Here is a 14388-nt window from a genome sequence, read left to right on the forward strand (position 1 = left end):
GTCGCTACAAGCATGCTTCGTGTGAGGGATTGCTGAACAGTCAATGAGTCAATGCAATCAACTTGTTTTCCCTAGATAGAAAACTTTGAATCAATCTGACTGTATTATCTGGTGAACTGGAAAGTGCCTTGAGATGCCATGTTGTGAATTGGTGCTATAGAAATAAACTAAATTGAATTGCTGTTCTCAGCTCCGTGAGGCAGGCCAAGGCACACCTCTGTGGGAGGTATCCTGTGGAGTTAGCTGCAGTGAGAGGGGGTCGCAGAGCGGAGAGGTCTCAGAGCTGTTATATGAGAAAAACTGCATTCTCATCTCCAGTGAACATGTGACGATGAAATATGGACATTGGTCCTCAATATCCAAAACTATTATCATGGTTTATGGTGCACAGCAGCGAGCAGCAAGCTTCACGTCCCACCACTGCCCTATTTAAGCCCCATTTACACTACTCTCTGAAAACTGATCCGTGCAGAGTACAGACCGAGCTTGGATCAGTAAACTGTGGCGAGCTTAGGGTGGCCAGATGTCCGACTTTAGGGCGGACAGTCCAGATTTTCATTGCACTGTCTGGCGTCCAGCGCCGCATCTAGCCGGACGTGTATTTCTCCTCCTTTATGAGGCACTAGGCTTGTAGAGCTGATTTTTATCTATTTTTTGCTGGGCTGCAGCTCAATATCCAATCATCAAAAATGAATCACTATCTGATCTAACAGATGATTGGCTAAGAGTGGCGGCGTGTCAGATAAAGATCTGCTTGTCATTGGTTACAAAAGTAAACAAGGATCAGAATTACTGATGCTAATGTTAGCATCCTGTCAAAACCAGGACGTTGTTTAACCCAGAATGGACAAAAGAGGGTTAATTTATGACCAAAGGTAGTGGAGATTCATTCCATGGTTTCTGCCACTTTGTCGATGCGATGTGGGCGTAAGCAGTCGAGGAAAAGCTGCAACTGAACGGCGTGCGAGTACGGATTAACATAAAAGTAATAAACGTGCAGCAGCGAACTCTTCAATGTTGGCTTTTACATTAAGTTTTGTCCCCCCCTGGATGCTAAAATAACTTGTGCAGAGCTGCAAGGTGGACTATACTATAAAACATCACTAGTCCTACGGAAGTGTAGACTGTGACGTGAAAGTGGACTTCAGTGATTGGCCCATAGCTAAAGGGACCATAAAGACACGTCTGCTGCACACAGACACTTAAGATAAGTTCCCAAAAGACTGAGGCTCTTAAAAATAAAGCTATACTTTTAGAGCAGTTGAATGTGTTTTCCACAATTTCTTTTGTTGTTTAAAAACATATTATGCTATTTTATTATGAATGTTTCTTGTTAAAAGATTATTTTTAACGTTTAAGTCCACACATCTTATGCTTTGTGGTATTCTGCACTTCATCTCGGTGGTCACTTTTTAAACACCACAATGTATTGAATAAATACAAATGCTGGGAACCAATTCTCTTTTACATTTCTATAATATTTTGTTCTATTCAGCTACACAAGCATCCTCTTTAAACTACTAAGAATTGTGCTATAAATGTGACTTTACCCGATTCTTATGTACACCTTAGTAATTTATTGATATGCCGCACAATGTCCTCCCTTTTGGTGCTATAGAAATGGCCACGCTAGCCGAGCTTGTCTCCTTACGACTGTTTACACACCACGCTAACACGGTTTCTCGCCTCCTAGTGACAATCTACAGTACTACTGCTGCCAGAACTACTACTACTCTCTAGAGGTAAACGAGCAAACCAATATTGCGGCGCCTGTAATATTCAGGACGTTTGGTTTTAATTGTAATATTTATTTAATTATGTATTCATTTTTTAAGAGAGTCAGGTGAGGCGACAGCCTTTGGTCAATTTACTTGAAAGAGTTGGCTTTTGGAAAGTGGATACGACAAACGATCTAATCAGTCTAATCAGGGCTTACAGATGCTGGCAACAATGACGGGCTATGAGGTTCATCTCATTGCTAAGCAGAGTCATCACTGGAAATGGTTAAGCACTGTAGCGAAGCTTGTATTGTTAAGAATGTCTGAAGCTTCATGATTATGGAGGCAGACTGTAAGGAGATGACGCTGTCTTCTCATGTGCTCTTTGTTATCTGAGAACCGAGCCAGAACTGACCTGCACCGAGCCCCACTGATAAACTAGTACTAGTTTAGTGCAGTTTGGTTGTGTCTTTTGCACGGTTCAGTTCAGTTTACATTCCATTTACACTCAACAGTTCTCGGTTACCGTGCTCAGACCGATCTCGGCACGGTTTCAAAAGGGTAGTAGGCTGAGCCTCACTGGAGGTGACGTATTTTGGGGTTTTATCCAATCAGGGCTCTACTTTCTCTGCTAACCTTCTCATAGAGGCTGACCTGCTGCTCCAGAGCAGAGGGGAGGTTGCATCTGAGAGCGGAATAAACATCTGATTAATGTGCATCTGCATTTTATTGAATTTTTCATGCAGTTTAAATGACTACGTTTGTGAAGTTTGAACAATGCGGATTTTACGAATAATGTTACAAAATTGACATCGTATTCCATGAGAAATCAGCACTGCTGTGAAGTATCTCTCTGGATTTATCCATTGATAATTAAATGATCTCCAGCTCCTATTTAAAGGAGATTTTTTTTCTCTCTAAACCAGTGAATCCTGGGGAGGAAATGTAATGACAGTCTTTGACTATTTCACCTCAATATTACATTTATTTATTCCCACCCACAACCTATGGAGGCAATAAATGTAAAAAAATACTTTTTATGTCAGACAAAATTATAGTTTTTTTAAGTTAGTTATAAAGAAAAAAAATCTAGAAGTTTACGGTAATTCTTTGTCTTTAGTTATTGGTTGTTTTTTGAATCAGCCTAAATTAAAACCTACTTGCACGTAGTTTATTTTTATTTTTTTGCATGTAATTATATTAACGTGGTTTATAAAATTAATAATTACCTAATTAACTTTATAATTTTCTATATAGAAAGGCCTTTGATTGAACATTCGGAGGGGATTAGAGACGTGCCTGATAAAGAATCAAAGCTGTTGTACTTGTTAATGGATCTGCCTTTGCGTTGGGGTGCCAATATTTGTGGTTTTTCCAACGATGACCTGCATGAATGTCACAACTTTTCTAGGGGTGGCATCTGATCCCTATGCAGACTGCTGGGTCCCAATCTAGCCCCGAACAGAGCCCTGCCTTAACAAAGATGTGTTGTGTTCAGGTTTTTCAGTAGTGGTTTGTTCCTGTGAGAGGGAGATAATGAAATCTTATCACCATTTGTCGCACTGTCAGAAGTCTGTGTTTGGTGTTAAACATTAAACATCTTATCAGAATCAGCAGATGTGCTAAACTTGGCAGGGAAGTTCTGTCCCACTTCCTGATGTGAAAATCAGAATTTTACAAGAAATTTGACTTTTTTGACAAATTAGATATATAAACAGAGTACAGAATGTATAGCTATATACAATATACAACATATAATATACTATATACAATACAGACATCCCACGTTGAAAAGCTCATTTCAGGGAGATGCTTAACCCGGTCTTTTATTTTCAATACTTTCAATCTTGTATCCTTGAAAATCAGTTGTGCTTTCTGTTCTTCAGCATATAGTGCACCTCGCCACGGTGTCATCATTCCTCACCATGGCCGGTTCTAGACAGGGACCAACGGGGGCCAGTGCCCCTGTAGATCAGGGGTGTCAAACCGGTTCCAGAAAGGGCCGTGTGGCTGCAGATCTTCTTTCCAACCAAGCAATAGCACACCAGACTCCAGTCACCTCATCAAGTCATCATGTTCAAATTGGACTCACTTGATGAGATGACTGGAGTCTGGTGTGCTATTGCTTGGTTGGAAAGAAGATCTGCAGCCACACGGCCCTTTCTGGAACCGGTTTGACACCTGTGCTGTAGATCATGTCCTGGCCCCTGTTTTGGCCCCTGTACTGAAGACATAATGCTTAAAAGATATTCTAATAAAGATCTGCGCTGGAACAAACATGATTACTGATGGGTCCTTCGGATCTATTTAATTATTTTTCATTAAACAGTTCTGTTCTACTACTTATTCAAAAACAATAAGGTGACAGCTTCAGTGGGATTAAAATAGGATCCCAGTTTTAATCTGCTAAATTATTTTTTTTCCCAACACATAAAAAAATTCTCTATTTTTTACAGATGAATTTAACAGTTTTTCTTGAGTTCTAATTCAAATGTTATAGAAAACGGCAGTTTTAACTTTAATTAAGTCAAAAATATGTAAAATTCCAAAATTTTTAATTTATATTGACCTCATAACAAATACAATTTTTATTGAACCTAATTGAAAATAAATTTCCCTTCATGCAGCTCTCTTAATATATTTGAATCTCTTGCCCTGTTTTTTTTATTTCATGCTTTTCTGGGCCCCCATGAAAACACTCTGGCCCCCTCCTGGCCCCCCTGGTACATTTGGTCTTGATCAGCCACTGTACCTCACCTTCACTAGAGGTGGATATACTTTAATATATTCTGCTGTAAAATTAGTTATGTTCATTTTTTACTCGAGGATTGAACCTCTGCCGTTTCCCAGGATGCACAGCTTTGAGTGGTAACTAGGTGACTGGCAGAGAGAAACCCAGAGAAACTTATCAGACTGATCCAATCAGCTCTCTGATCAACCAGTCGCCTGGAACGCTGGTTGATCAGAGCATCGCTTTGGACAGAAACGCTGCACAGGTCTCTTGTTGTCTGAGCAATCAATGTAGTTCTAATCCACACATGATGCACAAATTATTGTTTTGCCTGCCTTCTCTCACTTGCATTAAAAAAAACCACCACCTCGCAGAGTCTAAAATCCGGGATAATTTATCTGACTCGGGGGCATCCGTGAACAACTATCTATCAGGGAGACTCCCGGAACTTCCGGGAGATTTGGGATGTCTGTAAAATATATATCATATAGCCATAGACAATATACACAGAGACAGTGATAATGTAACGCAGGAGGTCTGTAGATGCTACGTTGGTGTAGCTTCTAGAACCTGAAGAGAGGCAGTGTCAGTGTGACGGGGTCTCTGGGCCTTGTTGATAAGGCTGGTAGCGGACGGGAAGAAACTGTTCTTGTGGCGTGAGGATTTGGTCCAGATGGACAGCAGCCTCCTGCCAGAGGGAAGAAACTGAAATAGTTTGTGGCTGGGGTGCGAGGGATCAGCCATACTCTTCCCTGCACGCCTCAGAGTCCTGGAAGCGTACACATCCTGGAGAGACGGAAGATTGCAGCCCATCACCTTCTATGCAGAAAGGATCACATGCTGCAGTCTGACCTTGTGCACCATCATCTTCGGCAGGTTAAGTTTTTTCAGCTGCCGCACAAAGTATTTCCTCTGCTGGGCTTTGTTGCTGAGAGAGAACTGGGATTTTTCGTAATCAGAATATCATCCTTATTGCTGGATGTTTTTGTTAAATAGATTTGTTTCTGTCTAAAGTGAATAAAACTGACAGTTTGAGTCAGTTCTGCATCTATTCCTAAAGCTGCCACTAGGGTTTGCACAAGTAGAAAACTGTAATGGCAGTCTGATTTTTAGTTACATTTTTTCCTTACAAAATAAAAAGTAATACAAATTTCCTTTTTAAAAGTTAAAAACTGTTTAAATTTAAATTGGAACATTGGTAAAAAAAATAAAAAATAAAATGCTGTTTGCAGGAAAATGTATTTAATTAAAAGTCTTTTTATACGCTTCATTCTAAGATGCATCATAAAGGAAGTTAACCTTTTTCTTCTTTTCATTGGCCTCTACCTGAAAACAGCTCTGCTACACTGATGCCCTCATCGTGCCCACACTGCTGGGACAGGAAGCAGAACCTTAAGGTGGGTCAGACATTTGTTTCTCAGAACCAGCCTGGGTTTCTACACCTGGTTCTGGGCGCTCCCTCTCAGATGGCTTCCCTTGGCCCCTATGTTGGTAGAACCAAATCTTCCAAAAATATTGCAATGAACAAAAACAATAGAACCAGCGGGTCCAACTTTCTGTTTGAGCTCAATGGCGGTTCTACGGTACCGTAAACGGTTCTGGACGCTAAAGGTTTATTTTGTTCCGTTTGCTTCACGAGAAATGAAAATATTTTAAAAGTTGTGAACGTGTTCTGAATTATCCAAACTGTTCTAACCGGTTTGAAGACGACAGGAACCAGATGGATCGGGTCAGAATCTTGTCCCAATATGCCGTCTGGTCCAAACAGACTGCTGCGTAGAAGAGGTGGTTCCCTGAAGCATGACAAAGGACAGCGCTGCTTTCAGACAGTTTTATTCTTAACGTGGGACAGCAGACAGGTGCGACCTTTGACCCCTACCCTTCACAGGTCTGTTCAGTAGATCAGCAAAGGGGTCGAGAACAAAGAGGAATAAATTAAAAACCCGAATCAATGCATCGGGTAAAAATAAAAAAAGAAAACTAAATTCAGTCAGAAATGTCAAAGGGGGAAAATAAAAAGAAAACCAAAGCTTCAAACTCCTCAACAAAAACTAGAAGCTTGAAATAAAAACCTTAAAAAAGTTAGAAAACGTTCAGATTGTGTTTTTGGTTGGTTTCTTCTTCCTCGCTGTGCTTCTGTGACTCCTCCTCCTCCTCCTCTCTGTACAACCTTCAGTATTTACACTCTACATCCATTCATCAGTTCTGTCTCTTTAAGAGCCCTCAGCTCGGGGGCGGAGTCTCCGCTCCGCTGTCAGCCAATCAGCAGCTGCTGTTCTTGAACTCTCCGTTCTCAGTGATGGACAGTTTGGTGGGGTTGCCTGGCGACAGGCCGTTGCGGATGTTGGGGGCGCTGTAACGCTCCTTCACCTGCGTCAGCGCCGCCATCAGCCGGGAGTTCGCCGCGTCCAGCGAGCCGATCCGCTTCTCCTGATTGGACAGAAACAAAGAGGGGGAGGGGCAGGAAGTTAGACTGATTGCTATGGCCTTCAAAATAAAAGTTTGTGCGGGGATGATTACGAACACTGTCGGGTTAAAACCACACTGCCAGAGTCTGAGCCGGAGCGACGGCGGCTAAAAGAAAAGTGCTTCAGTTTAACCCCTTCAGCCCGGACGGCCCGGTACAGAGAACAATGTCCTGCTCATGTTCAGTTATAGAACTGTTTGTTTCATGCACACACCTTTCAAATGGGGCTTTAAAAATCTCTAAAACATGTTTCAAAATTATTTTTTCCCGCATATACTTTTTGTTTTACAGCTGAGTAAACAAATAAAATGAGATTTAAAATTCCATCTGAAATGTGTGACTCTGGGGGTTATGCAACAGCAGGTATTCATTATTAGCCCCGCCCCCTAATGCCCGACATCACTGGAATCATTAGAGCTTTCAGAGGAGGGGTCAGAGGTCATTGTGCGACCATTTCAGGTGATGTAATCGGCATGCGTTCCATAAGCTGCTCTGTTATTCTTATTTTCTATTCAGTTTGGTGATATTATTGGTAACTTACAATGAAACAATGGCTAAATCTTAGGAGCAAAGGCTTTGCCTCATGCATATTTGACCAGATTCCCTTTTATGGGTGGAAAAATTTATTTTGTGCATTATTTTCATTGTGCCAAAACCACATTTCCACTTAGCACACTGCTAGGAGGAATCTGCTCTTAAGACCCCCTGGGCTGAAGGGGTTAAACCAGAAAAAAGATCAATCTGATGGAAATCATCTGCTTTCTTTGGTTAAAACCCCCTGATTGGACTCATGTTTCTGAGTCTTTAGGTCAGCTTTAGGACCCTGTAGCTTGTTGATTCTAGAACGTTTTTAAACATCCTGACTAAATATGGCGACGTGTAGAGACAAGGTCTCAGCTCAGAACCGGGAATTAGACGTTAAAGGGACCAGAGGTGGTAAATCTCCATTAGTTATGAAAAATTCCTCTAGTTTTATTCTGAAAGTTGCCGACTGTTAGAACATTATGAAATGTGGTTGGGGTGTTCCTACTTTAACCAGATAACGTTCATGTTTTAGCAAAAAAAGAAGCAAAGTGAGAAAGCCTGAGGTGGTTCTGACCCGACAGCAGCAGCAGTTTGAAGGCAGCAGCCAGAGGAAGAAAAAGCTGAAAACAAAAGCTTCAGCTTCTGGGACCGCTTCAGGTCTGCTCCGCTGTCGCCCTGATGGTGAAGCTGTGCTGGTTCAGAGGGGGGGTGAGGGGATGGGGGAGGGGTGGGCAGCCAAACAGAAATCAAATGCATTCAGACAAACCAACACGCCTGTGCCACAGAAAAGCTGATCCGTGGTTCTGATGGGGGAAGTTCTGTTGGAGCTGTGAACACCGGATGGACCCGTTACCACCTCAGAGGGTTCCTCTTAATCTTAAAAAAAGACAAGCGACAGCTCTCTGACCATCCATTCATGGTTCCCTTCCTTTCTGAAGTCCATTAGCATCTCAAAGATTTATTTTGATGTTTCTGTGTTGGTTCCTGTTGGGGTTTTGGGGCTCAACAGAACCTTCAGGTCTAGTTTCTTGCTATGAATAAGTGGGCGTGTCTCTCAGCACTCTGGGCTCTGATTGGTCAGCAAACCAGAAATGCTGTAGTCTGAGCAGCAGAACTATTTAAAGTGACTGGGAGACACTTTACATTACATTACAAAAAAAAGACTACGGTATTTAAAATTCGTTAAAGCTCCTCAGCCTTCATCACTTGCTATGCTATTGCTATTAAAGTTATTTATAGAAAATAAAACAACAGAAACCTGCCAGGTTACCAAATAAAAAAGATGAACAAAAAGTGCAGAGTTGCGCTGCTCCTACATGCAGCATGGCTAAACGGAGCTACTCAGGTGATAGCTAAAGTTTATCACATTTATTTACAAACAGAACCTGATTTAAGTTCATTCTGCATCTCTGCCTCCATTAAGCAGAGTAAAAAATCCGGACCGGACTCTGGATCCATTCTCATTTCTGCTTAACAAAGAGATTCCTTTTAAGCAAACACTTTTAATCAACTGGATGGAAACATTTAAATAATAAACCGTTAATTAACAATAAATCAAAAGTTAATTTTCAGATTAATGTGAAATCAGTCAGATCGAAATAGAAATCAGTTCCAAAGTTCAGTCATGTTCATTTTATGCAGCTAACAGCAGAAACTAAAAAACAGTTCTGCTCACAGTCTGTGGTTTCACTGATTCATTTAGTTTCTGTTATAAACATATAGCATGGAGACAATCAAGACATGCTTTAAAGATCAAAACTATTCTCTAACAAACCTGTTTTTTTGAAAAACCAGCGTTTATGTTTGTTAATAGTGACATACATTAATAAACTTTCCTTTTTGATAAAGCTGATAGAGTGGCTCAGGTTATCCTGAGCTATCTCTATAGTTCTGCTGCTATAGGCTTAGACTGCTGGAGGACATAGGGACCCCTTTTTCATCATCCTGCTTCATTCTATCTCTATTCTCCCACTCTGCAGAATCTGTTAGTTCAATCTCTAACGTTCCGCTCTCTCTGCTTTTTCTCATAGTAGCTTCATCTGGTCTGTTCCTGTTTGGCTGTGACTCCATCCTGGAGAGAAATATCAGCTGTGCTGCTGCCATCAACACCTTTGTTTCTAGATGTTGGAGCTTGGCCTGTTTTTCAGTGTAGTCCTGTTTCTCTGACTGTGACTAACTGGATGTGCTCTCTTCATCCTCTGACATGGGAGCTGGCTCGGAGCTCGTCTACCTGGCTGTGTTTCTTGGACGGGGCCGCCTGTGGAGCTGGTTGACAGTTGCCTTTTGTATCTATGTTGCTTTTCTATGTGTGTTTCTAACAGCCAGCCTTATATGCTTGTTATTAGTGAAATAAATGAATAAGGACAAATTATAGGTCTAAAACCTGAACTATAAATACTATAAATGACATTTATAAATAAATATGTGACAACAGATTGTAAGGCTGAAGTAAATCACTAATCAGTGTTTTTAGGTCCTATAATCATCAATCACGTTGGCTGCGGCTCCTCTGCCGTTCTATTTTGCCCTTTTTTTTTTGCTACTTAGTGGCGCCGTCCAACAGAGCTGTGCCCTAAAGGTTCTACCACTGGATCAGAACCGCTTTCACACTCCTAGCTGATCATTCTGAGGGAATATCGGAAACTTTCAGAGGGATCAGAACAATAAGTGGGTCAGGAAGAATCCAACTTCCTTCCTGTGACATCACTACTCAGCATAAAGCATCCTGGTTCTGTAGTCCAGTCCTCAGAGTTCCCGGTCCAATAGAACCCGATGAGAACCTGGCCCAATGCAGCGGTACCGTATGCTCCCTCAGTGTTTGCAGGGTATGGAACCAGATTCCTTCCTGACGTTATCCAGATCAGGTTCAGATTGTCCAGCAGGGGGAGCTCACAGCTCTCTGATTGGCTGGCTGCCGTCTGAGGCGTGTTGGCGTTTGGTTGTCAAAGTTTTTAAATCAAATCAAAGAAAACCAGCGAGGAGGATGGAGGGGGTGGTGGAGGGGGCGGGGCTACAGGTACTTGCCTGATTGGTTTAATTCACATCCGTTACTGACCTGAAATCAGTGAAGAGACGGTGAGAACAAAGTTTACCCTAACTGGCGACCGGCAGCTCCTCTGCCTTTATCACCTGCTTCCCTTTCAGCACCTGACATGATGAGGATGACGAGGATGAAGGAGTTTCCTACCTGGGCGTCGATTATTTTCTGCTTGGCTTCGATCACCGCCTGCATCTCTGCGTGGTCCCTCTTCAGCTCCTCCTCCACCGCCATCAGCCTGCAGGAACAGAACCGCTGTGAGGTTCTGGGCTGAGCCAGGTTCAGGTGGCGCTCAGCGGAGACCCTACCTGCAGATGATGCTCTTCATCTGGCCGTCCTTCTCCTCCTGCTGCCTCCTCAGCCGCTCCTCGCTGTCCTCCAGCCGGTTCTTGTACTCCATCAGGAGCTTCTGCATCTGCTGCTCCTGAGCCAGCAGCCGCCGCTCGTACTCCTCCAGCCGCCGCCCGGACGCCCGCAGCCGCTCCTTCAGGCGGGAGATCTCCAGCTCGTACTGCGGGGGGATGAGAGATGGATCCGCTTTAAAACCGTCTCAGCGGCGGACAAAGACCCGGTTCTGATGCTCGGTACCTTCTCCGTGTTCCGGCCCTCCTCTCTGCTGGGTTCTGCTCCCGCCTCCTCCTCCTCGTACTGGCCGTTGTTCAGGACCCATGCCGCGGTCCTCTCCACCGGGGACATGGCCACCGCCTCCACTGGCGTTCCCACCTGCAGGCAGAGAGACGTCGTCACAGGCCTGCCTGAACCAATCAGAGAGCAGCGCTGCAGAGCCCTGCTTACCTGTGGCTGTTTAGCTGCGGCCCTAGAGGGCGGAGCCACGGTCTCCATGGCGCCTGTGGACGGCTGGCGGGTGGAGGGTGTGGGCTCAGTGTTGGCGCTGCTGCTGCTCCGTAGCGAGGCGCTCTGCGGCTGAGAGCGAGGCGTCCTGACCCCGCCCCCTCCTCTGCTCTGCTGCTCCACCTTGATGATGTGGGCGGTGCCCGCGGTGGTGCTCTGGCGGGGGATGGCCACCGCCGTGGCTGCAGCCAGCGGCAGGTCTTGCGGCGGATGGCGGCGCGGCGTGGGGCAGTCCTCGCTCTGCGTGCTCCGCCTGCTGCCCACCTCGTCCAGACTGCTGTTGGACGCCATGTGACCTTTGCCCCCCACCTGGCTGCCGAAGTCGTCAGAGTTGCTGTGGCTGTTGTGCGAGCTCTCCGTGCTCAGGTTCTCGGAGCTGGAGTCGTGCCTCAGCGACTGGGCGGAGCGGGTGGACAGGCTGTGGGCCGGGTTGCTCAGCTGGTACACGGGGTTCTGGAAGGACAGCGCCTGCAGCAGGCGCTGCTCTCTGACCGAGGGGGGCAGGGGCCGCCTCGCCTGCGGCGCACTCTGCGGCTGACCGTCTCTGGGCGGGGCTTTGGACTGGTGCGGCGCCGGCTGGGGCGTCACCGGGTTGGAGTGGGGGTAAGTCAAAGGGGAGGGGCCATGCCCGATAGACGCCTGAGAGCCCACCCTGCTGAGGCGAGGCGGGGCTTCGTGGGGCGTCGGGGGCCCCACTGGACCATGAAGGCTCTGAGAGTCCTGGAGGTCCACCAGAGAGACGCTGCGACCGTTGGGCAGCAGGCCGTCCTGATCAGAGAAACTGGCAGGAAGCTGCTGAGCCAGCAGGGGGCGCTGGCTCCGACCGTAACCCTCCAGCAGCTCGCCGGCTGGAGACTGAAGGCTGCGGACGTCGCTGTGGCTGCAGGGGGGTCACAGCGACACAGAAGTTAGAGACAGGAAACAACCATCAGAGAAAAACTAAAATATGATATGAAACCAATTAAAACATTTCTAAAGATAAACTGGCCTTAAACGCCTGAACGGCTGATTGCAGTCTGAGGAAACGGAACGCCATCAGAACAAACTGCAGATTTATTTAGCTAAATGAACTTGGCCTGAACTATAGAGACACTTCCTGAATATTTTCTCTCAACAAGGGAGGAGATCAGGGGAAATAAAAGCAAGATGGCCGTCTAAATAAACGATGCCAGTGGTGACCAGAGTCCACCATGGGGAGATGGAAGACAGTAGTGAGTAAAGCGTGAAAACAAAGACCTCCATGATAACCAGGAGGATCATCAGGGATAAAACCCAAACATTTATATTATTATATATTTATATTCTGCTTCAATCAGAGGGCTTCATCAACTGTTATGTGGAAATGATTTTAGGCTTAAAAAAAAACTTTTAAGATGAGCTTTAATTATTAAATTACACGGAAAAGCTGCTGGTAGCTGCTCACTGCATTTGCAGCAGAATATAAGGCAGCATCATCAGCATAGAAAGAAAATGGACCTTTAGCTTTTAATCTAAACAGTTAATAAATGTTAAAAAAGAAGGGAACTTGGACTGAACCGTGTGGAACAACCCTGGATTCTGGAAGATGGTTAAATAAACCACCATTACTGGTGGTTATTTAACCATTTAATGGAAATTTATCACCATTTCCTGATCAACTGTATAAAAGGATCGTGGAGTTGAGGAGGAAGCTGCAAGAGAATGTTTACGTTTATTTTACGTCCTCAGACGGAGAGCTAGAGCTCTGATTGGGCAAAGCTCAGAACATACATTTATACTCCCAATACACACAGTCTCCCCTGGAACTCTCCCATTCCTACATAAAGGACTTTCTCTCGCACAAACATTTGGTTATTCCCAAGAAAAAAACACTTCAATTCATTAAGGACATAAATATCAGCCAGATAAACACTCATTATCTCTCATGGCCTTCCCTTCACCCCACCCTCCCCCACTCTTAACTCCCTACATAACTTTACTTCAGCATATAGACTTATAAACAATCACCCCATTAAATATTTTATCTCACAAATAGGCCAAGGAAAAATATGCTTCCACAGGATTTAGACAAGTCAATAAAAATGCCTCACACTGTTTATTATCTACCTAACCTTTAGATGGAGATGCAGTGGTAGCGCTATGCTCTGCTCTATAGATGGAAAGCAGTTCCAACACTCTGAGGTCTCAGACTCCAGTATTTTTGCTAACAGTCACTTTAGAAACTGGGCTGTAAGTTTATTTAGCTGCTTTCTCATGTCTGTAAACAGAAAAAACAGCAGGTCTGCAGCAGCTAATGGTTATTTTGTTCATCCATTAATCTGTTGTTTATTTTTTCTATTACTAATCAGATATAAAACGGTTCATTAAATATTTTAGACAGAATTTAAACCAGATGAAGTTAAAACATTTGAGGAATTCTGGACAGGACCTATTAAAATTGGAGAACACCCCTCCGCTCGTCCCTCAGTGAGGTCTAGAAGCACAAGATCTATATCCAGCCCTTCAGTAAAAATGCTGCCACATGGCTGCACATCTTATTTTGGCATTTGACCAATTAGATGAGCCTTATATGTTACCTAATGGAAATTAAGTTGAAACAAATCAAGAGGGAAAAAAAGGTAAAAAGCTCATTGAAAAGTTAAAAAGTTAATAACTCTAGTTAACAATTATATTTAGGTTTATAAACAAAAAAATGTAAGTTCCAGTATCAGCATTAATGCCTCTAAGGTTATATTGGACCAAAACATTTTTATTTCACTGTGTGTTTTTCATCAGTTTCTTCTAGAAGCACTTTTGTTATTTTTCTTAATATATTGGGGAAAGTTGGCGTTTCTTGTTATTACATTGACTTAATTAATTTTTCCATCAAAATATTTAGATTTTTTTAATGTTACAAAGGTAATAAAGACTTGTTCTAATTCCAATAACACTATTGGGTGGAAATGTTGATTATCAAACTGTTTCACTGAGGGCCCTATAAAGGGTTTTAAAGGTTTTTCTTTTTGAATGACAAATATTGACATTTTACTACAAATTTTTTTATAAATACTCCTCTGAGTGGGTTTATCTTTAAGCTAAG

At 43.7% G+C, this 14388-nt stretch overlaps 1 protein-coding gene across 9 annotated transcripts in view; it reads right to left on the minus strand.

Annotated features, from left to right (window-relative positions):
- Window positions 1-6266: 6266 nt before the first annotated feature.
- rasal2 (RAS protein activator like 2) overlaps window positions 6267-14388 on the minus strand; it is a 69029-nt gene continuing 60907 nt past the window's right edge. For 8 of the 9 annotated variants that reach the window (XM_038269998.1, XM_038269996.1, XM_038269993.1 and 5 more), the window contains 5 exons: window positions 11274-12210; window positions 11067-11201; window positions 10787-10989; window positions 10629-10716; window positions 6267-6879 (listed from right to left, as the gene is read on the minus strand). In XM_038269998.1, coding sequence (XP_038125926.1) covers window positions 6712-6879; window positions 10629-10716; window positions 10787-10989; window positions 11067-11201; window positions 11274-12210 — 1531 coding nt within the window. In that variant the 3' untranslated portion in view covers window positions 6267-6711. Of the gene's footprint in view, window positions 6880-10465; window positions 10497-10628; window positions 10717-10786; window positions 10990-11066; window positions 11202-11273; window positions 12211-14388 lie in introns of all 9 variants that reach the window. The other variant, XM_038269994.1, reaches the window with a different exon arrangement.

This window comes from Cyprinodon tularosa, unplaced genomic scaffold (assembly GCF_016077235.1).
Source record: "Cyprinodon tularosa strain WSP-4 unplaced genomic scaffold, ASM1607723v1 ctg749, whole genome shotgun sequence".
Classification (NCBI taxonomy): domain Eukaryota; kingdom Metazoa; phylum Chordata; class Actinopteri; order Cyprinodontiformes; family Cyprinodontidae; genus Cyprinodon; species Cyprinodon tularosa.